At 63.3% G+C, this 22,993-nt stretch overlaps 3 protein-coding genes across 13 annotated transcripts in view; all 3 read right to left on the bottom strand.

The window, feature by feature from the left end:
* Position 1: 1 nt before the first annotated feature.
* On the bottom strand, positions 2-3,552 carry PAQR4 (progestin and adipoQ receptor family member 4). Of its 2 annotated transcripts, none has more exons than XM_027043475.2 (3): positions 3,036-3,552; positions 1,433-1,654; positions 2-1,270 (listed from the first exon to the last, which is right to left on the bottom strand). In XM_027043475.2, exons 1-3 carry the CDS (start codon positions 3,199-3,201, stop codon positions 837-839), a joined length of 822 nt encoding a protein of 273 aa, XP_026899276.1. In that variant the 5' UTR covers positions 3,202-3,552; the 3' UTR covers positions 2-836. The 2 variants fall into 2 exon arrangements, with proteins under 2 accessions (XP_026899276.1, XP_026899277.1); XM_027043476.2 differs by having other exon boundaries at positions 1,433-1,728; positions 3,036-3,175.
* Positions 3,553-4,389: 837 nt separating this feature from the next.
* Positions 4,390-9,017, bottom strand: KREMEN2 (kringle containing transmembrane protein 2). Its single transcript, XM_053213125.1, has 8 exons — positions 8,497-9,017; positions 8,082-8,256; positions 6,980-7,071; positions 6,755-6,879; positions 6,404-6,557; positions 5,519-6,040; positions 5,359-5,437; positions 4,390-5,118 (listed from the first exon to the last, which is right to left on the bottom strand). The coding sequence occupies exons 1-8, from the start codon at positions 8,591-8,593 to the stop codon at positions 4,908-4,910; spliced, it is 1,455 nt and encodes a 484-aa protein (XP_053069100.1). The 5' UTR covers positions 8,594-9,017; the 3' UTR covers positions 4,390-4,907.
* A 7,114-nt stretch (positions 9,018-16,131) lies between these two features.
* FLYWCH1 (FLYWCH-type zinc finger 1) overlaps positions 16,132-22,993 on the bottom strand; it is a 41,259-nt gene continuing 34,397 nt past the window's right edge. For 7 of the 10 annotated variants that reach the window (XM_027043484.2, XM_053213884.1, XM_027043485.2 and 4 more), the window contains 3 exons: positions 22,411-22,674; positions 21,130-21,427; positions 16,132-19,731 (listed from right to left, as the gene is read on the bottom strand). In XM_027043484.2, coding sequence (XP_026899285.1) covers positions 19,638-19,731; positions 21,130-21,427; positions 22,411-22,674 — 656 coding nt within the window. In that variant the 3' untranslated portion in view covers positions 16,132-19,637. The remainder of the gene's footprint in view (positions 19,732-21,129; positions 21,428-22,410; positions 22,675-22,993) is intronic. The other 3 variants (XR_008294776.1, XM_053213881.1, XM_053213883.1) reach the window with 3 other exon arrangements.

Below are 22,993 nucleotides of genomic sequence, written 5' to 3'. Positions count from 1 at the left end.
CTTGTGTGGCAATGGCTCTTCCTGCCCCATTTATTGATGCTGCCCAGGGTCTGCGGCCCTGGGATGGGCCGTGGCTGAGCCCTGATGCAGGGCCCCAGGCCAGCACACTGGAGATAGGAGCATGCTCTGTGTGGAGCAGAGACTGCCTGAGCAGGCACGTCCCCAGCGTGTTGATAGAGCCATCAGAGTATGGCAGTCAGGGTGGAGGGCGAGCCCTCAGCCCACTCAGGTCGTCATGTCTCTGTGCTCGGATGCAGCAGCTGCAGCCCCCCTCCTACCCCTTGGTCCTGGGATAAGAGGCTGCTCTTGTGGTCCAAACCCCTCACTCCACAGTCTCTGGACAGAAAGGAGAAGGCGAAGGTGAGCCTCAGGCTGCTGGGAGGGCTGGCACGCAGAGCAGACACAGGTCAGGAAATAGGGCTGAGGGCCGGGCAAGGCACCCATGAGGTACCTTATGTGTGGGGCAGGGTGGAATGACAGCTCTGGGCCGGTAGAATTCTGTCACAGCTAAGACGTGACCCCAGAGTCCCTCTGGCCATACCCTCATAGGTCACAGAAGATAAACTGAGGTCCAGGAAGGAAAGGTTTCCTTCTAGCCTCCACAGTACCCCGAAAGAAGGCAAGGAGGGGAAGCTGAGCTCCGAGGTGTGGGTAGAAGAGGCTGGTCCTCGTCCACAGGGAAGAACGGACAAACAGATGAGGCTCCCAGCTGGCAAGTCCCGTTTGCTGGAAGCATCCGGGGAGTCAGCCCCTTGCACACCAGCAGAAGGAGCGAAGCATGATACTCTTGGTCCTAGAAGACCGTAGAGAGGCCGGCATAGTGGGCGCCAGGTGGCTCAGTCCGGGGGGCAGGCGTGGCGGGCGGCCCAGAGCAGGTCGGGCACGACGCCCGCGTGCAGCTGGAGGATGGAGCCCACGCTGAGCAGGTGCATGATCTGGTGCGAGTTGCCCCAGTAATCAAAGCGGCCGGGTCCCCAGCGCTCCGGCAGGCGGGCCACGTTCACCAGCCCCCCGAGCAGTGCCAGTGCGTCCATACGCAGGTAGCAGGGCAGGGAGCCCGGAGCCCCAGAGCCCAGCCCCACTCCTCGGGCCCCGAACACCAGGAGGCGGGCGGCAGCCTGCCAACCGAAGGCGCGGAGCCGGGCGCCGGTGGAGGGAGCGGTGAGGGCCCGCCAGCCAGCCACGCCCGACAGCACGGTGTAGCCCACCAGGGCGGCTGGGCGCAGCCAGGGCCTACAGGCCAGGGTGCAGTGGATGATGGGCAGAGCCCCTGCACGGAGGAGAGATACAGGAGAAGGCATGTCAGTCCAGGAGACTGCCTGCCCTTTCCACCCAGGGCTCCTGTGAGTGTCCCCTGCCTCTTCCCACCCCTCCCCGCTCCCCCCCTCCAGCGCCCATCCTTCAAGCCTACCCGCCCCGTCCGTTAGCTCACCGAGGGTGTTGACAAGGCAGACCCCACACATATCCAGGGCAAGGAGCCGAGTATACACAGGGCTGCCCCCTTGGTGGCACATGAAGAGATGATAGAGCACAGAGCCTGTGGGCGGGGCCAGGCAGGCCACACAGTGTGTGCCCCACAGCCAGCCATCCTTGCCCAGCTGCCCCCAAGGCATGGTCATCGGCAGCAGTACCAGGAAGCCTAGGAGGGCCAGCCCTGGGAGAGGGAGACAATGATCCATCACACAGCTTCAGCCAGAGGACAGGTCCTGTCCTCAGGGAGTCTGCAGTCTAGAGATAACACAAGGGATGAGGCAAGACAGATCTTGACAATGCTATTAGCACACTATCTGACAGAGGCAGGCCCCGCGCCTTCAGTGACTTCAGTGACTTGGCAGAGCTCTCAAGACGCCGGGGGAGTAGACACCATGATCCAGTCCACGCTTCCAGGTGAAGAAACCGAGTCACTGCCCCAGGTGACCCCGGCAAGGAAGGGGTGGGAGCAGAATAGAACCTGGGCACTCTTAACTCCAAGTTGCTCTCACCCCTAGGCCACGTTACCTCCCCAGAGAGCAGGAGCCCCAATCCCCTAAACTCTGTTGTGTTGGCAGAACCCAGAAGGAGGCATGGCCTCAAGCGGAATTCTAAATAGAACATGTGGGCAATGGTACCAGATCCCAGGGCCACTTAGCTTGCTTCTCTCAACCCCTGTGTCTTCTCTGTAAGTGACCAAATGAGGAGGCTTTGGGCCTTTCTGTCTTCCGGAAAGAAGCAAAGCCAGGCAGGGGAGAGGGGCTGAGAGGAGCTTGTTCCAGCTCCCCAGGCAACGCTGCCTGCACTCCATTTCTCTCAGTCCCAACCAGGGTGATTCCTACACCCTTCCCTAGGCACTCTGGCATCGCCCTCACAGGGTCAAAGACTGGCACAGCGGACTGGGGCTGTGGCTGCACGCTCGGCAAGGTCTGGCCAGGCCACAGTCCCCCGGTAAGGCAGGCACCCAGGTTGGGCCCAGCCTGTTCGGGGCCCCTCTCCTGGCCGGGGCAGCCCAAGGACGGGCAGGGCTGTGTCAGCAGAGCAGGGCCGCGGAGGAGGGGCCCCGAGCCTGGGGCGGGGGGGGGGGGGGGGGGGGGGGAGGGGGGGTGGAGGAAGGAAGGAGCCGCCACCAGGCGGAGCCCCGTGTGGCTGGGCTGCTCCAGGCCGAGGGTGGCAGGGCAAATGCGTGGGGAGGGGCTGGGGCCTGGTTTCTTTTCCTCTCCTAATCGAAGTCAACACCCCTTCTCCTGGACCAGTGCTGGCGGGGGAGGTGCCCCAGACACAGGGATTATGAAGGGGGTCGGACACCAGACTCCTCCCCGGGGCTCAGAGGGATTAAGCGGACTTGGTCCCCTATGCTGCTTCCTTCGCCTGCCCGGGGGCCCCCGCCCGGAGAGCGGAAGGACAGTTCCGTCTGGGACAATGGCAGCTTTGTCACCACGGCTCCTGGCCGTGCCAGGGCCCAGGCAGACCGGGACCTGAGCACTGGGGCGCTCCTCGGCCTTCCGGCCCCGGCCCGGCGCGGGCAGGGCTACCGCGGGTGTGGGATGCGGGGCGCGGCTCACCGTGCGTGTAGATGTTGCCCAGCTCGTTGTGCAAGTAGAAGAGGCTGCGTAGACAGCCCGAGCCGCTGCTGGCCGGCCGGTAGCCCGTCAGCACGAACTTGTTGAACTGCAGGTGCGGTGGCGAGCTGGCCCAGTCCAGCAGGCGCGGCCCGGCCAGGAACGCCATGGCCCGGCCCGGCGCGGGCGGCCCGCGCTCCTCCCGGCCCCCGGCTTCCTCAGTGCTGCCACGGCGCGCCGAGACTCATCCCGGTGCCCGCCCGCCGCCCAGCGCTGCGTCCGCGCACGCGCCGGGCGGGGGTCCCGGCCCGCGCCCCTCCCGCGCTGCGCACGCGCGGGCCTGGCGCCCCCACGCTGGGGCAGAGGCTGGGGACTCGCGGGGCGCCCGGGCGCAGTGAGACCGGTCCCGCTGGGGAAGGTGCGCCGCAGGGACAGCTCGCGGAGGCGGCAGCGGTCAGTCGTCCCTTCGCAGCCGGGAGGACGGGCGCGGCCGGACGCTGGTGGGGACGCCAGGCTCCGCCCCAGCAGCTCGCCCCCGCCATCCCGCCGGCGTTTCGCGCGCGGTACTCGTGACGTCGACGCTGCGAGGGCCAATGGGCGAGGCTGGCGGGGAAGCCCCACCCACGCCCGCCCAGACTTTAGTGTGATTACCATAATATATGCGCTCCCAGCCTCATTTGCATGGGGTAGCTGTGGGCTTGGGATCCGACGTTCTGGGTCCCAGTGGCTCTGCTGGAGGGACCCCGGCGCCTAGAGTCTGCCGTACGCGCCCGGGCTTTCTGCGCGACCCCCTAGGTCGACGCACCCTTGGGCACTCACCCTCGTCGCCACCAAGCCCCACCCCTCACCCGGGCTCTGTCCAAGGTGCTGGCGGTCCCGGACCTTCGGACCAGTCAGGTCTAGAGTCTGCGCGTCCCCACTCCAGCCAGGGGGGTGATCTCCGCCGGCCAGACTCGGCCACAGCGCAGCAAGCCACGCTGAGTGGCCAGGCCTCACACGTGTGTCTGACGCGCCGAGCGCCCTCGCGCGATGCCCTGCCCTTCAGGCCGGGTTTCTTGTAGCCTGAGCTCGGTCAAACTCTCCCTGTTGTCGCCCACTGCGAGGCACCTTCGGTTCCACCCAGAAAAGACAGGAAATGTAGGGGAAGATAGGGCAGGAGGTCACGGGAGAAAGGTCCGTCCCTGCCCGAGTTCATTCTAAGGCGGGTCCAGGAATGCATCCCTTTTCCGGCTTAACCCCGCCCACAACCGCTTCCTCCTCCTCCTCCTCCTCCTCCTCCTCCTCCTCCTCCTCCTCCTCCTCTTCCCCTCCTCCCCTTCTCCATGACCCCGTCCACCCATCCTTCCGCCTCCGCCGTTCCTCGGTCCTAAACTTTCCCGGCAGCTCCAAAGCACTCTAGGCTTGGACCGACCTTACTTTGCATGGATACACCCAACTTTGGCTCATTAACACAACTCTTTTTGTCACGCAAGAACTTGCAGAGAGCCCTGTACCAAAATAGGTCCTTTATTCAGAATCTATGGCTGGCCTTTTGACTACTTTTCTTGACCTCTCACATTTCACTTAGGGCAGCAGTCCAGAACCACCCCAAGAAGTTCTAAAAGCAACCTGAAGTCAGAGACCCCGGTATTAAGGTTTATGAGGAAGGGGAGCCAGATTCCTCTTGCCCTTTGGCCTCAACCATCTGGACCTTCGAGGGTCAGACCAAGTTCTCAGTAATAGCACCAGAGGCTTCTTGTCCAATGTCTGGCCTCCAGGAGATGATCAGAGACCGAGCTGTCCTTACAGGGGCGGAAGGTCAACGTAGAGTGCGGCATGGAGTCTGAGATGTCCATTCCACTGGCAGAGGGTCCAGTGGACCCTAGGGATCCCGAGTCAGAGAGCAGAGATGAGCGAACGCAGGGAACTCTGGCTGGAGGCGCTCAGGGGCCGGTAACTCGCGGCTAGAACCTCAGCCTGAGGGTCCCCAGGGGGACAGGGCAGGGCCACCCCTCGAGGCCGGCGGTACCACACAGCCCAGCTTCTCCCGGGGCCCCGGGAAGGCCCCAACGCGGGGGGCCCTTTTCCCGGGGCCAGTAGACAGCTCCTAGAGAGGGAGCAGATGTCAGCTGAACCCCCAACCAATCTTACCTCCAGCGTCCTGCTCCGCCTGCGATCCTGCGCGCGATTCCCTGTGTGGACGCAAGCCCTTGTCCCTCAAGAACCCGGGATTGCCTCCCAGCCGCGTTCCCCTTGAAAGCCCCAGCTTCCCACCAGGACCCCCTGGGCACCGAGGCGTCAGGCGCCCAGCTGCGTCCGCCCTCAGGCCCTGCCCCAGCGGGCGCACCGTCGGCGCAGCAGGCGCAGCAGCGACAGCAGCAGCAGCAGCAGCACTGAGACGGCCGTCACTGTCGAGAAGACCCGGGCTGCGGGCACACGGTGTCGTAAGGCAGGGTTTGGGAGGAGCTGCTCCCCAAACTGCTTCCCGCCACGCGTGCCCGCCTCACCCCCCGTCGCGGCCTCCGGAGCCCCAGGCCGGGGGCTGCAGCTCACGTTGGCCCAGTCAGGGGACGCTGCGGGGGTCTGGGCCGAGCCCTGGGGCGCGCGGTCGTCGGCAGCGTCCTGCAGCCCTGCGGAGAGAAGTGTGAGGCAGGGTGGCGGGGCAGCGGGCGCAGGGCGACGAGGCGGGCTCTCACCGCGGTAGGTGAGCGCGAAGCCCTGCGCGTGGCCGCGCGCGTCGCTGCGGAAGGAGAGCAGCAGCGCGGCGGCGCGCAGGCGCAGGGGGCCGGGCGGCGGCGGGCGGGCGCCGTCGAAGGCGCGGAGCAGGCTGCCCGAGGCGGCGTCCCGCAGCTCCAGCCGGTCGCGCGGGTCGGCCAGCTCGAAGAGGCGGAAGGTGAGCTCCAGCGCGGCGCCCGGCGGGCTCAGCGCCCAGCTGCAGTTCCGGTCCGGCCCGTACTCGTCCGGGAAGTCCGGGGAGTAGATGACGCCCTGCGGAGCCGTCCAGTTCCCCTGGCAGGAGCCCACGGACACTGTGGGCGGGCCGGTGGTCAGGACCCCGAGGCCCGCGGGCTCTTCCTTCACGGGGTGGGCCGCCTGCCCCTCCCCGCTGGGCCGCGACCCCAGACCTGCCCCACCGCCCCCTCGAGCCGGGTCCTACTCCTTCCGCGACCCGCGAATCCCCTCCTCACGTCCCGCCCCCAACTCCACGCCCCGCCCCTGACCCCCCCCAGGGGCGGAGCCTGCCCTCCACCCCACTCCCCTTCTCGGGCCCCGCCCCCAGCGTACGGCTTCCCCCTCCCAGATTCCGCCCCCTACCGGGGCGTGGCACCCCGAGACCCACCCAGACCCTCTCCCCTCACCGCCCAGGCCCCCCTTCCCCGCCCACTCCTCACCTTCGTAGATGCCCAGACGCCCATCGCCGCCGCACAGCTGGCCCGGGTGGCCGAAGCAAATCTGGTCGCAGTCGGTAGCTGGGGCCGGGCGTCCCCGGTCCAGGTCGCTCTCAGAGCCACAGAAGCAGGCGTAGCCAGCCTCCACGCCCGCCAGCTGGGGGCACAGACTGGGTGACCCAAGAGGCAGGGGTTGGGGTAGGGGTGGATTCTAGGGTCAGGGTCATAAGTGGGAATCGGGCAGGAGACTCCAAAATCAGCGTCAGGGTTTGACGTCAGAGTGGGAGTTGATTTGGGTCCTGACGTCTAGGTCAGGGGTCACTGTTCTGAGCCGGAGGGGGGAGGGGGCAGTACCTGGTAGCCCTTCATGCGGCAGAAGCGAAGGCACACCTGGACCGTGAGCTTCGTTGAGGTCCCGCTGGGGCCGCTGAGGGCCGGGGGTGCCCCCGAATCCACGAAGCAGCCCAGGTACCCGGGCACTGAGGGGGCAGCAGAGTCCGGCTTTGTCCGGTGCCTCCAAAAGAGAACTCTACCCAGGCAGCCCAGCCTTCCCACCCTTGTCCAGCCCGGCCCACTCACTGTGACACGTGGGGATGTCGCAGTAGCGCCAATAGATGCCCTCCTCTGTCTCCGCTACGTAGCACCACGGCTGCACGTCACCGTCGGGGTTCCTGCCGGTGGGGGAGAAGTCTCTGGATCCACCCCGAGGGCTGCAAGCCCCAGGCCCCACCCCACAGCCTTTCCGCAGAATGGCCACCGTGTGTGTTAGATCTGGTTTGTGTGTTCCTCTCCGTTGTCACTGTCACACAGATAGATTCTGGCTTGGCCCACCTGTTTGTGGCTGTCGACTCTGGAGGGGATGGTGGGAAGTCCTTAAGGGGCACCTGGGTGGGGTGGCTCAGTCGGTTAAGGGACCGATCTTTGGTTTCAGCTCAGGTCATGATACAGTTTTTGAGTCCGAACCCCAAGTGGGGCTCTGTGCTGATAGCGTGCAGCCTGCTTAGGATTCTGGCTCCCTCTCGCTCTTCCCTTCCCCTGCTCGCTCGCTCTCTCTCAAACAAATAAATTAATAAACTATTTTTTTAAAGGAGGGGTGCTGAGGGCATATTTGGGGCTTCAGATTTTGCTAAGACGTGACCTTATACATAAGGACTTTGAAGCCACCTGCAGTGTTCGTCCCCAACCCTGCCTTGGGCCTCGGCCACCTCCCTTGGCTTGCAACCCTGCTTTAAAGCAAAAGTGGTGAGCCCTGAGCTTCGTGGTGTCCTCTCGCTTCGCTGGGTCCCTGCGGCTCCAGACAGCAGTTGTGGCTTTGAACGCCACCCCCCCAATCCCTCTGTCACCAAGAGTAGAAGTTGTACTGCAGGGGCTGGACCCTCCACCCCAGGGCTCGCCCTCTGACTGGGTCCCGCCTACACAGTCTCCTTGAATGCCCAGGCCTGACCCTAGGCTCTGCAGCGTTTGGGCACCTAAATGTCCCGAAAATGTCCTGAGCGGCCAGCCCCGTCCCCAGAACGGGCTAGGCCTGGTCCCTCGCCTAGGCTCTGCTCCCAGGCCCTCGGGGTGGCCCTCGCATCCGCCCAGCCAAGACCTCCCTCCCACCCACACCGAGGCCCTGCCCGGGGCGGACGCCTGCAATAGTGCGCCCAGTCCCGGGCCCAGCGCAGGCCCCGCCCCTCACCGGCAGAAGTTGTGCGGGCCCAGCCCCCACCGGCCCTGGGGGTCGCTGGCGCTGCTGTAGCTGTGCTGCTGCGTCTGGTCCCAGAAGAGGCACGGGCGGCCGGCCCCGCGCGGACCCGTGCGGTTCTGGTGGCCGCGGTAGTCGGCGCCATTCACCTGGAAGCACTCGGACAGGCCTGCGAGGCGACCGCGGAGGCTGGGGAGGTCCCGACCTTCTCCCGCATTTTCACCGCCCCCCCCCCCAACTCTAACTCCCGCCCGGCTCCCCCGTCCGCGCCCCCGGCGCCTGCGGGGCCCCGAGGCTCAGCTCCTCCCGCCACCTGCTCTGCCCCCTCCTCCGCTTCGGGACCGGCTCCTAGGCACGGAGGCAGAGGAGAGACCGGTGACCACGGTCCAGTCGCGGGGGCGGGACTCACCTGGGCTGTGCAGGCTCCCCGCAGAGGCCCCGCGGGGCGGCAGCGGCGGGAGGAAGAGCAGGAGAAGCAGGAGGCCCTGCGGGGCCCGTGTCTCCATCGCCCCCAGCCCAAGAGAGGTTGCCCTGGCCCGCACACGGCCCACGCCACCCCCGGGGTCGCTCCGGGGTCTTCCAGGCGACCTGGGGGGCGTTGTCCTCTGACAGCCTGTTCGCGCCCCGCTCTGGGCGGCGCTCTCCGTCTGGAGCGGTGAGCTCTCTCCCGCGAGTATTTGCCTCCAGGGTTTCTGCCCCAGGAGGCGTCTCTTTGCCCCCGTGTCCCCTCTGGCTGTCCCCGGGGTTCTCTGGCCAGGGGCGGTCTCCGTCACTGCCTCTTAGTGCTGGGGCGGCGGGTGTGTGGGGGGGGGGGGCTTGCCCTCGCGTCCACACCCGCCCTCTCCCGCGGCGCCCTGCTCTCCCTCGCTCAGGTCTCTAACGCACTGGCTCCTGCCCCCTCGCGTCCCTCTGTGGGTCCCTCCCCCTTGGGTCCCTCCCTCCCCACCCCATCCCCCCGAGGCCGGGAAGCCCCGCCCAAGACTGGAGCGGAGGCAGCAGGTCCAGACGCCTCCCACGCCAACCCCCCCCCCCCCCAACTCCCAACACACTGCCCCGGGACCCTCGGTGTCCCAGCACGCTTCTCCTCTCCCCTCCCCCTCTCAAAGTCCGTGCAGGTTCTAGGGGTGTGTGGAGGAGGAAGGGCCAGGCTGGTGGACAGAGGGACCCCGGTGGCGGTGAAACACGCCCCTCTCCCAAGTACCGAATGGCTCCGGCCGGACGGAGGAAGTGCCACTCCCGGCGCCCGCACCCGAGGGGATGGTGGACGCTCAATCCCGGACAGGCAGGGGCAGCTGGTGTCTGGAGAGGAAGGCAGCTGCGCCCCCGGTCCCAGCCTGTCCCCTCCTCTCTTCCCCCTTCTTTCCGTAGGACCCCCAGCCCAGGCTCGCCAGAGCCCTCGCAGCGCGGCGGAATTCCCCCAGCGGAGCCCCCCTCCCCCCCCGCAACCCCAACCTGGCGGGGGAGGGGGAGGGGAGCAGGCCCGGGCAGGCGTGGGGGGAAATTCCCCGCCCCCTCCCCGGGCCCAACTCCTGCGAATCCTCTGATCTCCCAGCGCCGCCCGCCGGCTGCCCCCAGGGCTTGGGGGGAGGCCAGCGCAGGTGCGTGGGAGGGCGGGGGCGGGGGCCGGGGCGGAGGGGGGTGGTGGCCGGGCCCGAGCGGCCCCGCCCCGCCCACCTCCCTCGCCCCTCAATCCAGCCTCCCCACCTCTCCCCGGGCCCTCACCAGGCCGTTCAGCCGGGACGGACCAGTCCCCGCCCCGCAGACAGGGTGGCTCGGGGCGGATTCTAGCAAGGCCAAGGTGCGGGAGGCGGTGACGCGACCGGCGGAGACCTAGCGGTTAGCGCCCCACGATGAGGCTCTGGGATCCTAGGGCGGGCAGCCCAAGGAGTGAACGTTGGAAGGAGGTGGGCTTGCTGAGACTCGAAGCCGTCGCGGGGTTCGCCTCCTGAGGGAAGCCCTCTCGGCAGCCAGGCTGGCCAAGGCTCGCCTCCCACTTTCCAGGCCCCGTGGAGCACCGGGGTGGGAGTCTCACCCGCGTGTGCTAGCTGCGCACAGAGAATCTAAGCCCCCCCACCCCCCAACCAGGGAGCGGCGGGTCGCCACCCTTTGGCCTGGCCCCCTTCTCCTCCAAGCGTGGTAGGGAGAGGGGCAGTGCTGCTGGGGCCTGTTGGGGTCCTCCCAACTCTGCAGGCCTGGGCCACGGCCTGGGCCATGGAGGTGCATGGGGAGCCTCACCTTCAGGGCCACAGGCGGCCCAGGAAAGGCCTAGGTGGGGTCAGGGAGGGGACAGTAGGGGGAGTAGAGTAGGAGGTGGGCCCTTCCCTGGCAGGGCCGGCCAAGCTGTCCGTCCAGACTACTGTCCTAGGGACTCTCACCTCCCGAGGGGGCCCCTGTCTCCCGCACAGGGGATCCTGGATGACAAGGAGGGGGGCTCGGTTCCAGGCCCCCCGGCCCTGAGATGAGGGGCAGTGTCCTCATTGCCAGCTCCAGTCCTGGGTGGCTCACAGCACCCCAACTGAAGAAGACCTTGACCTTCACCCTGTCACTTGCAAGGAGCTCAGAGAGGCTGAAGGCCCCCAGAGTCTCGGTCAGGACTTAGTCGGTCCAAAACCAACAGCGCTTCTGCTGTGGGAGGGCTGGGCCACCTCCTGCCTACTCAGGTCCTCCACCTGTGTTTACTGATCCTGGTTCCTCCAGCTCCTGTGCAAACAGCTGAACTTCATTTCCCCGTGTCCCCTGCATTCGACTCTTGGGGGGGAGTTCAGGCAGATGGGGCGTGGGCAGGAGTGGTGCCTCTTATAAGGCAAAGCGGGGGGGGGGGGGGGGGGCGGGGCCAGCAGTATTAGCACCACAGAGCAGCTCGTTAGAAATGCAGATTCTCAGGCTCCACCCCCAGCCTCCTTCATCAGAACCTGTATTTAACAAGATCTCCAGGTTTGGAAAGCGCACGCGTGGGCCCCTGCGGGGCTGTCTCTCCTCCCTTCAGCAACCAGACGCGGGAGATGCCAGGGGCCTGGGGCAGGGTGGAAGGAGCTGGATTCCTGAGGGACCCTGTGGAAGGTGCCCACTAACCGGAAGCGTCAGGAGGCGGGAGAGGTAAACAAACATCAGCCGTGTAGCCGCTGAGATTGGAGGTTTGCTGGTTATACGGACCCGCACAACCTCCCCTCCACCGATACACCCTCCTGCCCCCAGCCGGTTCCTGGGGCGTCTGGACAAAGGCCCACAGACTGGGCGCTTTAACAGCAGAGATGTGTTGCCTCGAGGTCTGCAGGCTGGGACCCTGGGACTCAGCCATCAGCAGAGCCTGTTCCTTCTGGGAGCCGTGAGTGGGCGTTTGTCCGATGCCTCTCGACTGGATGCTGGATGTCAGTTGTCATCCTCAGTGTTCCTCGGCTTCTAGAATCATCACGTCCACCTCGGCCTCCATCTTTGCCCGGCGCTCTCCCCGCGTGTGGGGGTCTGGGTCCAGATGTCTGTGCCCGGCCCATGCCAGTGTGACCGCACCTTGACTGATCACCTCCGCAGTGACCTGTTTGCTCATGGGATCATGTTCTGTGGTGCTGGGGGTTGGATCCGAGCCGTGAACTGGGGGGCGGGGAGAGCACAAGTGCACTCGTGGCGTCTCTTGATTGTCTCTCGTCCCTTTCCCATCCGTGCGGCCTCTGCCAGAGTCTGGGCCACTGCCGTCAAATCACACTCCAGCCTGACGTCCAGCCCCCCGCGCTTACCCTCCACACCCCTCTGGCAGCCGGAGTCTTTGGTGGGGAGCATTTACGGCGAGCACCTTCTGGCTCTTGGCATGTGCTTATTGCTCTTCTTCTTTTGTTAATGTTTATTTTTATTTTGGGGAGAGAGAGCACAAGCGGGGGAGGGACGGGGTGGGGGGACATAGGATCTGAAGATGGCTCCACGCTGACAGCAGAGAGCCTGATGCGGGGCTCAAACTCGCAGACTGAGCCGTGAGATCGTCACCTGAGCCGAAGTCGGACGCTCAACCGACTGACCCACCCAGGCGCCCCTCATTCTCCTTTTTTCAGTGGGAAATAACACCTAACGTTGAGTTTACATTCTTCGCTCTTTCCAAGTGAACAGTTCAGGGCGCCTGGGTGGCTCGCTCGGTTGAGTGTCAACTTCAGCTCAGGTCATGATCTCGCGGTTCGTGGGTTCGAGCCCCGCGTCGGGCTCTGGACTGACGGCTCGGAGACTGGAGCTGCTTCCGGTTCTGTGTCTCCCTCTCTCCCCTCCCCTCCCCCAGTCACACTCTGTCTCTCTCTTTGTCTGTCAAAAATGAATAAATGTTACAAAAAAGTTTTAAAAAGCGAACAGTTCAATAGTGTTAAGTATATTCACATCACTGTGCAATGGCCCTGGGACCTCTTCGTCTTGCAGCACTGAAGCTCCCCCTTCCCAGCCCCCACCCTCCTGGAAGCTACCTTTCTAGTTTCGGTTTCTATGATTTCTGACTGTAAATATTCCATATAAGTGGGATCACACAGTACTTGACCTTTTGTGACTGGCTTGTTCCACTTCACATAACGTCCCCCAGGTTCAGCCGTGTCACGGCACATGATTTCCCTCCTTTTAAAGGCCGCGTGATATTCCACGGTGTGGATGGACCTGAGCAGGACCCTGATGGGGTCCCCACGGGCCCAACCCTCCTCTCTTACTCAGTCACGTCTTTATCTTTTTTTCTTTTTCAATTTTTTAAAAATGTTTTTATTTATTTTTGACTCAGAGAGAGACAGCGTGAGCAGGGGAGGGGCAGAGAGAGAGGGAGACACAGAATCTGAAGCAGGCTCCAGGCGCTGAGCCGTCAGCCCAGAGCCCGACGTGGGGCTCGAACTCACGGACCGTGAGATCATGACCTGAGCCGAAGTCGGCCGCCTAACCGACTGAGCCACCCAGGTGCCCTCAGTCACATCTTTAATAAGTATTTTCTGTGCACTTGCTATGTGCTAGGCAAATACTCCTTTCTCCAAAGCGTCGGGGGTGAGACACTAGAGCCCAAGGCTCAAGCCAGGGCCTTATTTCCAAAGCGGAGGGGCCCTTCTAGTGTCCTCAGAGCCCTCAGGGGGACAGTGGGGTCGGCAGCCAGGAGGCTCTGGGCTCTGCAGAGCTGTGCTGAGGGTGCAGCCTAAGGCCACGGGCTGCCCTGTCGTTGGTTGGTCTCCAGAGGACCCCCCGCCCCCCACCTCCCCATCGCCACCACTGGTACCTCTGGCTTTTGGTCCTTGAACCAGGCAGTCCTACTCGATGTGGACACCAGGGAGCAAACACCTGAGGCAGGTGTTGCACGGTGGGATTGCATTCTAGAAAAGCCCCTGGCTGTCACGGGGATGGGTTGCAAACAGGCGAAGCTGGAGGCTGCCGTGGTCCTGCAGGCAAGCGGCCGGGGCTCTCGGTGACTCAGCGGGCTTGGAACGAGGCTGTCCGTCAACGCGAGGACCAGCTAGAGAGCCGTCTGGACTCTACGAGTGCCTTACCTGGGGCTGAGGGGTGAACGCGTCCCTCCAACAGTCACATGCTGAAACCCAATGACAGGCGATGGTACGAGGAGGGGGAGCGTAGCCTTACGACGACGGACCGGTGCCCTTGGAGGCCGGGGGGTTAGCTAGTCAGCCCCCACCCCAGCCCGTGTGAGGACACAGCAAGGTCACACTCTGATCTCCGGCCTCTCGCCTCCAGAACCTCGAGGAATAAATGTTGATTGCTCGGTATTTGTTATGGCGGCCTGCATGGCCCAGTCGCCTGGATGCCTCAGAACCTCCCAGCGCCAGAGAGAGGAACTGCATGGGGCTTAGCGCGTAGCGACAGAAACAAGAAGAGTGAATGATGCTAAGGGGTCTGGGGTTTCCGTTCAGGGGGACGAATACTCTGGAATTAGACTGGTGAATATACTAGGAGCCACTGAGTCATACACGTTGAGGGGGTGAATTGCAGGGTGCGTGGGCAGGGTGCCACTGGTGGGCAGGACATAGGGACGGGGACATCGAGGACAGCTCTGGGTTTCTCCTTCTGGGGTGGAACCATCCGACGAGGGGGACAACAGCTCCCCTCTGCTGCCTGTGCCTGGTGCTCATGGGTTACCCAGGGCCATGGCCACGGAGGCAGCGGGGCATACAGGTCCCAGAAAAAGGGTCAGCTGGTGCTGCAGGGGGACCAATTGTGGACCCTCAAAGCGGCTGGGCAGAAAAGGGCCGAGGTCCGGTCCCCGGAAACACCGACCACCTAGCTTATAGGTCGGGTGGGGGCAGAGGGACCCTCCAGGGAGCCTGGGACCGGCTGCAGGGAGGTAGGCAGGGGACTGAGGGGAGGTGTCCCAGGGAGGGGCGGGGGGGCGGGCAGTCAGTGCCCGAGGGTGAGCTCTGAGAAGCATCTCCTGCCTTTTAGGCACGAGGAAGTCCTTGGAGCCACCGTCCTGCAGGAAGGACATGGGTACCAGAGGCTGGGCTGGGGCCAAGGGGAGTGGACCCATGAGAGTATTTCGGTGACGCTCACCTTACAGCCCTGGGGGACAGGAACGGGGGGCCGGAGCACCTATGGCCGGCCACTGCTCCCCTTTTTAAAAATTTGTGTTCCTTGTTGATAGTTTTGTTCTTCCTAGCGAACTTAAAAAAAAAAGGTCATCATTGAAACATAATTTCACAATTGCTGCTCTCTGTCACACAAAGGGGCACAGAGGCACACTGTCGCCCCGCTCCGTGTGGTGCGCACGTCATAAAATAGGGTCTCCTGGGGGAAATGAGCAGGAGCGGGGCAGGAGGGGGCCCCGCCCCGTGGACCCGTCTCCATCCACGGACCGGCCTGGCCCTGTGCCCTCTGCTCTGGGACCATGTGACGGGAGAGGGCAGGTGACGCCCTGTGGCTCTCGAACTGCGGAGGGAGTGGACTCATGGGGGGGAGGCCTCTGGAGCTCTGAGCAGCTATGGGGCTGCCCCAAGAGATGGCAGTGTCAGAATTCCTGTCCATCTGGGAGACCCCAGTGCGAGCGACACGGAACTTCCATCCGACCCGTGCAGTCCAAGCAGGTGCAGAGAGGAGGTGCTCACGGGCCCCCGTCGGCGTGAGTGTCCGGAGAGAAGCGAAGTCCCTCCCGGCGCCTCCGTGCGCTGCACCCTGGAGCCCAGCCACGCTGAGGGCCATGGGATGGGGACTGAGGAAGCCACCGTCCTGCAGAGACGCGGCCGGTGGTGGAGGCTGCGGAGCCAGGAGATCCTGCGGGCTTCGCGGGTGGCAGTGGCTGTCGCGACTCAGCACTTCTTGGGGAGCCCCTGGCGCCTGTGTGAGGTTCCCCGTCCACGGCGGGGCTGGGCAGAGACTGACGGCGGCACAAACTCGACCCGGTGCCTCCCGCTAGGTGTGGCCACCTCCCGTGGGCGTGCATATTTGTGACCCAAAGGTGGATCTGGGTTTGGGGTGTCGTGTCTGTTCCCACGGGGCTGTCTTTGGCCTTGGCCGTGGGCAGTTCATTGTCTCAGGGCCCCATGTTTCACGGCCAAGGCAGAACACAGCCCCTGGGCAGTGCTGAGGGCTGTCAAGTGCGGAGGACACCTGCCCCCGGCCTGGGAGGTGGACTGTTATGTCCCTGGACCGCTTGACCGCTGGCAGGCTGGCAGGCCAGGGCCCCACGAAGCTGGTAGCTGGGTCAGTTGATAGGCCACTTACTCGCCTGGGAAGGTAGCCAGGGTCTAAATTGGGGGTCTAAGTCGCTCTGTCCTTGGGGAAGCCGTTTCCATTTTAAGCTTGTCTCAGTTTACGGAACGAGGCAGGGCCGGGGTGAGAGGCTGCGGCAGAGAATCAAGGCCTCTCTTCCCTGCAGGCTTGGAGCAGACCCCTCAGCCGCTGCTCCAGAGGACCCCAGCCCCCCGCTCTGGGTCCAGCTGACACGTGGGCCAGGTGACCTACGTGGGGGTCTCTTCTGGGGTGCCAACCTAACTCCATCACTCCCGACCAGGTGGCGCTGAGACACAGAGTGTGCGGCTTCCTGGTGGCCAGCTGTTGTCGCCGAGGGGATGGGGACGCACATACCAGTTCCACAAGGTGAGATATAAAATAGGGTTTATTGGCGGGAAATCTGTAAGCAGAGGGACAGTGGGGTCCCAAGCTGTCGCTGTCCTGTAGCCGGACAGCAGGCTGCATGGCCGGCTTGGCGGGAGAGAGGGAGTCTGTGGCCCCGTGCTCGCTCTGCAGTCACAGCGTGGAGACAAGGAACCTCGCTGTCCGGACGGCCCGGCAGGTGTCTCCGGGGCTCCCGGCCGCCGCCGCCTGCTTCTCGGACCTGCCAGGCCAGCTCCCCTGCGCCGGCGGACAGAAGGGGTGGGCCTCCACTGCCATTTGAGTCTGCGTCTCCTGCATCACACGGACGTGGGCAACCCACACACCGCGGGCCCGGTCGTGGCTGTCCGGGGCCACCTTCCCGTGGACATCCGGGCTGGCTCCCACCGCCGGCAGGGACGCCCGCCACGGGGATCATGGACCCTGGGAAGACAGCGAGGGAGAGAAAGTCGACGGCGCGTGCAGGGGGAGTGCGGTGGGGCTGCTGTTACCAGGCGGGGGGGGGGGGGGGGCTGCGGCCCAGTGGCAGGTGGCCGAGGGGCGCAAAGGCCCACGTGGACCCTGCCCAGAGAACACCGGGGGAGGCCGGAGCTACGCGGGACAGCTGAGCCCAAAGCAGCAGGAACTTCTCCAAACGCGCCCTGGCCAAGCAGGGCCGCACCGGACTGGAAAGGCCTTGGCAAAGTCACGTGCTCTGAAAGTGGACGGGTGTGCGCGGCTCGGGGCGGCGGAGCGGGGGAGAGGTGTCTCCGTGAAAAGATGCTTCTCCAGGTCTTCCATGGGGGGGGCGGGGGCTCTCCCCGAGTCACCCATGTGTGCGGGCCGCCAGCTCCCGTGTGCCCGCTCGAAGACACCATCAGAATTTTCCTCTTGGGAGGCCCCGTGAAGAAGTGAGAAGGCCACCGTGCTGTGGAGTGGAAGAGTCTTTGTGAAGCAAAATCTAACCGGGTGGGAAACGCCAGGGTCCTGGGTGGGCTCGGAGCATCCGTGATGCTGGCAGCACGAGGTCCCCGTGCTCCCGTCGGGAGGGGATGGGCCACACTGCTCCTCACTGGGCGGTTTCGTACAGTTCACCTTCCTGATTACAAAGAAACACACGTTCGTTACAAACATCCAAACACGGCAGAAGCAGACCCTAGTTTCCTTCTCCCTAGAGATCGCCATGGACTAGACCTTGTTACACACGTACACATACACGCATTGTGCCATTTCCTTTAATTTCTTAACGTTTATTTTTGAGAGAGACAGAGTGAGAGCGTGAGTGGGGGAGGGGCAGAGAGGGAGACACAGAAGCTGAAGCAGCTCCAGGCGCTGAGCTGTCAGCGCAGAGCCCGACGTGGGGCTCGAACCCACGGACTGTGAGATCACGACCTGGGCCGAACCCAGACACTTAACTGACTGAGCCACCCAGGTGCCCTGTACCGTTTCCTTTAACCTACAATTTGGGAATTCTCTGGCTTTCTACGCCAGCCTGTCCGGGAGGAACCACCCACTCTCCTGAGAAGTCCCACCCCCGCCTCCGGAGTCCCCGGGGCTCTGCATGTGGCCTTTGCAAGATTCTCTGTCAAGAAACAAGAAGTTCTCTTGTATCACCGTGAAGGGTTTGGAAATCACGAGTTCTCTGCTATCCCTCCTCTCAGGTGCGGGAGCCCGATGCCCTCCCCTCGAGCATGGGCTCCGTGCGGTGGAGGAACAGAGTGAAGCAAGAGGGACAGGGTGTGGTGTTGGTCGGAAAGTCACCACGGCTTCCTTCCTGTTTTTTTTCAGCGAGTTTTGAGCTGCTGTTCTCACTCCACCGTGTCCGCCCTGAGCTTGGAGCACGACAGGCGCAGTGTCCCCACAGCCGTGCGCCCAGGACCACGGCCACTTCGAGGGCACCCCCACTCTCCCTAAAGGTCCTGTTCCTCCTTTTCTACCTTGAGGAAGAGTCTGTGAAGGACGGGTGTTAATTCTTCGTTTAGTGTTTGGTAGGTAGAGGCCACCAGTGACCTCCGGGCCCGCGCTTTCCTTGACGGGAAGTTTTAGAACTTCTAATTCAGCCTCTTTACCTGTTACAGGCCTGTTCGGATTTTCGTAGTTCTTCACGAGCCAGACTTGGTACTTGCCTCTCTAGAAATGCATTCACTTCATCTGAGTTACTGGATTGGCTGGCCTCATAGCTTCCCTTACAATCCTTCTGTGTGTGTATATGTGTGTGTGTGTGTGTTTCCCTGTGATGTAGGTAGTAGTGTCTCTCATTCTTGATTTTAGGAATTGGAATCTTCCCTATCCTTATTTGATTTTTAAAGATTTCATTTTTTAATGTTTATTTTTGAGAGAGACAGAGAGACAAAGCATGAGGAGGGGGAGGGGCAGAGAGAGAGGGAGACACAGAATCCGAGGCAGGCTCCAGGCTCCAAGCTGTCAGCAGGACAGCTGTCGAGCACGACGGAGGGCTCGAACCCATGAACCTCGAGATTATGACCTGAGCCGAGGCCAGACATTTAACTGAGCCACCCAGGCGCCCCTAAAGTTGTTTCTTTTTTTTAAAGTAAGATCTACGTACAATGTGGGGCTCGAACTCATGACCCTGAGAACAAGACTCCCACACTCCTCTGAGCCAGCCAGGTGCCCCCGAGTCTTCCCTATCCTTAAAAGCCAATTTTGGGGGTAATGGAGCTACAGGTTTATCAATTTTGATGATCCTTCCAAAGAACCGACTTTTTTCTATGTCGTGAATTTCCATTCCCTATCGTCTCCCCCTCTCGCTGCAGGACTGCCTCGTTCGTGTTTCGCCAGGGTCTTCGCGTGGAAGTTTAAGTTAACGCGTTGACATCTCATTTCTTAATCCAGGAACTCACAGCCCCAGGCTCCCCGTCAGCAGGGCTCTGCTGCGGCCGCGCATCTGGCGATGCCCCATTTTGTTCATTTCGGGCTATTTTCCACTGTCCTCGGGATTTCTCCCCCCGAGTCATCGGTTGTTCAGGAGCGTGTTGTCTGTCACATTTATGAGGTCCCCAACTTTCTCCGCGTCCCGACTTCTGGCTTTGTCGCACTGTGACCGATAACACAGCTGGTGTGAACCCAGTCCTCGTAGAATTCTGGGGCCTTGGGTCAGGGGCGAGACGCGGTCCGCCCGACCGAGCCCCGCGTGCGCGTGGGAGGACTGCGGGCCTTCTCGCTCGGCTCCCTCCCTCGGGGCGCTCGTGGGGAGACAGCCATCGGGTGTGAGGACACCAGAGCAGCTCTGAGGAGCGGTCCGTGCGGGGAGGAGCTGAGGCCAGCAGCCCACGGCCGTGCTGACTGAATGAGTCGCTTTGGAAGCGGCTCTCCAGCCCCCGCCGGCCTTCGCGTCACCGCGGCCCCGGCTGACACCTTCTCCAACCTCACAAGAGACCCCGGGCCAGAACCACCGGCCCAACCACTCAGGAAATCCTGCCCACAGAAGCTGTGGGAGACGGTGACTCTCCGTCGCCAGAAGCCACCACGTTTCGGGCGATCTGTGGTGCGACGTCAGACAACGGACACCGTTACCCGCACACCTGCTGGGTTTCCGCAGGGACGCTCTGGACACGCAGCTGCACTTCTGGCGGAAGTTTCGTGTTTTCTGAGGGAAGAGAATGGAAAACATGGTTTAGTAATTCTTCTCTCCTTGAGGCGGCGAGAGCCCGAGGCGCGCACTTTGCGATGATGACCTCGAGGCCTCGAGGATAAAGGAATCCGGGAGGAGAGACCCTGATGTGGGCCGTCGCGGGGAATTCTGGTTTCCTGACGCCCCAAACTCCCGCGCCTGGTGAAGGGAACTGGTCGGGATCCTGAGGGTCAGCGGTCAGCCCCTCCATCGAGCAGATTGGGACTGAACCAGGCGTCAAAAGCGAGGGGCCCTCCGCCTGGGGGGGCTCAGTCGGTCGAGCGGCCGACTCTTGGTTTCGGCCCCGGTCAGGATCTCAGGGTTCGTGCCTCTGAGCCCTGCATCGGGCCCTGCGCCGACCGCGTGGAGCCTGCGTGGGCTCCCCTCCGTCCCTCTCTCTCTCTGCCCCTCCCCTGCCCACGCGGGCTCACGCTCTCTCTCAAAATAAAGCAACAAATAAAAACGTGCAAAACAAAGTGAGGTGCCCTCTGCGGCACCACAGGAGCGCCACGAATTCTACTTCCTGTTGCCGCCAACTGGCGGCTTTCTCTCAGAAGTCTCCTTCTGTTTTTGTTTTGTCTTTGAACAGAAATCAAATTTCTTTGGGCTGTTTTATACAACCTGGAATCATTTTTGTATTTGATAAAACGTGGCCCTTATTTTTTTAAGTTTATTTATTTCGAGAGGGAAAGAGCAAGCGAGTGCAAGTGGGGAGGGGCGCAGAGAGAGAAAGAGAGAGAGAGAGAGAGAGAGAGAGAGAGGGTCCCAAGCAGGCTCCGTGCAGTCATCGCAGAGCCCAAACCCGACTTGGGGCCCAATCCCACCAATTTGAGATCATGACCTGAACCAAAATCAAGAGCCGGACGCTTAACTGACTGGGCCCCCGAGGCTTCCTGTGGCCCTTATTAGTTACGTGAATTAACATAAAACACAAAAATGCCTCTTAAAGACTGGTTTTATATTCTGTTTATGTGAAGGGGACCCATTTTCAATTCAATAAAATTAATTATCGACAAGCCTTACGAACGTGTGTGTGCACACGTGCGTGTGTGCGCGCACACAGACATTAGTACATTCTTCTGGAGTGCTATTTTTTCATCAGATTTTCACAAAACACTGCCCTGTAACAAGTGAAGACCTCTTAGAATAAAAGAAAGGAGACAGAATGAATGAGAAGGGGAGTTGTTCTTGAGGATGGGACAGATCTGGGGGTGTTTTCAGGTTTAGGAGAAGGAGCCAGTGGACAGAAGAGGTAGAAGATTCTGGAAAGGTAGAAAGGCCAGGGCGCGAAGGTCCAGATGGCGCCAATGCCCTGAGGTGTCTTAACCTTGGGCTGGCAGCCACGAGATGCCCACGGCTCGTTGGTACTCCCACCTCTGACCCCCAGCCCTGTCTCCACCTGGGTCCTCCTGCTGGGCCGCGCCGGGGCGCCGCTCCCGCTGCCTCAGGGCCTCCAGGCCCGCCAGGTCAGGCAGGTGGCAGTGGCTACGCATCACCGTCACCAGCTGGCCCTGGGTGATGGCGCGGCTGCGGCAGCCCAGCCGGGCCTGGTCCCGGCACATCCAGTACACCTTGTCCCCGGCCGCCTTCTCCTTCCGGTAGAGGAAGGACTCGTACACCAGGAACCGGCCCCCGAGCGAAGTCCGCAGGAACTCCAGAGGCTGCAGCGTTCCTGGAAGGAAGGGGACAGCGTGAGCGGGGCACTTCGGAAGCAGGGCAGAGAGCCTGTGTGCCAGGGACAGAGGCTCTTTCCTGTGTCCCACCGGCCCGCCCCACCGCAATCCTGCCGCACGACCCACTCTGCTCTCCGCCTCCACACCTGCCTGTGCCATGGGGCCCAAGGACCGAAGTTCGGGCTGCTAGCCCAGGGCCCCCGGCTTGACACCCTCGAGCTCGGACTGGCAGTCTCCTTCCCAGGGCCTTGCTGCTTCCCGGGGGTGGGGAGGGGGGTGTTGGTGCTGGCCCTGCAGCCGCCCAAACCCAGAGCTTTCCTGAGGCCTCTCCTGACCCGGCCCGGACTCCACACTTGCTGGCACACACACCAGGGCGGAGGCTAGGCTGGAACATGGAGCGAGGCCCACAGCCGGTTTGGGCCACTCACCAGGAACCTCCTGGCTCCCTGTGCACCCTCCCTCGGCCAGCTGGCAACCAATCAACTCTCTCTAGAGGCTTTTGAAGCCCTGATTGAAAAGTCATGCAATGTTAGGGTTTGGGTAGCCAGAGAGAACTGGGGGGTGGGTGGGCAGGGTGAGCAGTGAAAGAGGAGGTAGGAAACAGACACGGGAGACCCAGGGAGGGGAGTCGGAGGGTCCCACGTCCAGGCGCACCTCCCCCCAAATGGAGCTAAGCGCTTCCTGGAGCTGGTAGCGCCGGCCTCACCCCTCCCTCCGCAGCCGAGTGGGTTCTCTCGCCAGCAGCCAACCCCAGACCAGCCCAGCCATGAGCGAGGAGCCCAGATGTAGCCCGCCAGCCCTGAGGGAGCCCGCACCGTGGGCAGCTAGGCCGCGCCAGGCACGGGCGGTGGACAGAACATCCCAGACAACCTCTAGCCTGGCACTGGCGCTGCGGCGGGGGGAGGGGGGTGGGCGGGGGGCGCAGGCAGCAGGGAGACCGGGGCGCAGAGCCCGTTCACCCCCCACACCCTCGCACCCGCACCTGAGCCTTCCCTCTGGGCTGGGCTGGGGATCTGCTCCCGCTGCCTCAGGGCCTCCAGGCCCCCCAGGTCGGGCGGGTGACAGTGTCTGCGCATCACCATCACCCGCTGGCCCTGGGTGATGGCGCGGCTGCGGCAGCCCATGCGGGCCTGGTCCCGGCACGTCCAGTACACCTTCTCCCCGGCCGCCTTCTCCCGCCTGTACAGGAAGGACTCGTACACCAGGAAGCTGCCCCCCAGAGGGGTCCTCAGGAACTCGGGGCCTCCTGGGGAGAGACCAGAGAGGTGGTGGGGGGAGGGAGAGCCTGGAGCCAGGTCCTGGGGTCCAGCAGCGAGGTGACGGGGCCCCTGTGCTCAAAGCCGGAGCAGCAGGGCTCCTGGAGTGAGATCCGCCAGCACCCCTCTGCTCAGCACCCACATCCCCCAGGGAGAGGAGCCAGCCCTGGAGCCCAGGAGGCAGCCCCCTCCGCCAGACCCAGCCTAGTCCCGGTCTGGGGGCGGGGGGCGTGAAGGGAGGCAGGAGATGGGTGAGGCAAAGGCCCTGAAGGCAGAAACTGTCTCCCCACCTGGGGGGGGGGGCCTGCA

Source organism: Acinonyx jubatus, chromosome E3, assembly GCF_027475565.1.
Source record: "Acinonyx jubatus isolate Ajub_Pintada_27869175 chromosome E3, VMU_Ajub_asm_v1.0, whole genome shotgun sequence".
Classification (NCBI taxonomy): domain Eukaryota; kingdom Metazoa; phylum Chordata; class Mammalia; order Carnivora; family Felidae; genus Acinonyx; species Acinonyx jubatus.
This window is presented reverse-complemented; position numbering and strand designations above follow the sequence as displayed.

Coding starts and splice junctions, on each gene's coding strand:
- PAQR4 (XM_027043475.2), bottom strand. CDS start 3,201: ATGGCGTTCCTGGCCGGGCCGCGCCTGCTGGACTGGGCCAGCTCGCCA. Junction 1,655..3,035: donor GGGCAACATCTACACGCACG/GTGAGCCGCGCC, acceptor TCCCTCTCCCAG/GGCTGGCCCTCCTAGGCTTC. Junction 1,271..1,432: donor CTGCCTTGTCAACACCCTCG/GTGAGCTAACGG, acceptor TCCTCCGTGCAG/GGGCTCTGCCCATCATCCAC.
- KREMEN2 (XM_053213125.1), bottom strand. CDS start 8,593: ATGGAGACACGGGCCCCGCAGGGCCTCCTGCTTCTCCTGCTCTTCCTC. Junction 6,041..6,403: donor GCGTCTGGGCATCTACGAAG/GTGAGGAGTGGG, acceptor GCCCGCCCACAG/TGTCCGTGGGCTCCTGCCAG. Junction 5,438..5,518: donor TCCGGAGGCCGCGACGGGGG/GTGAGGCGGGCA, acceptor GTGTGCCCGCAG/CCCGGGTCTTCTCGACAGTG.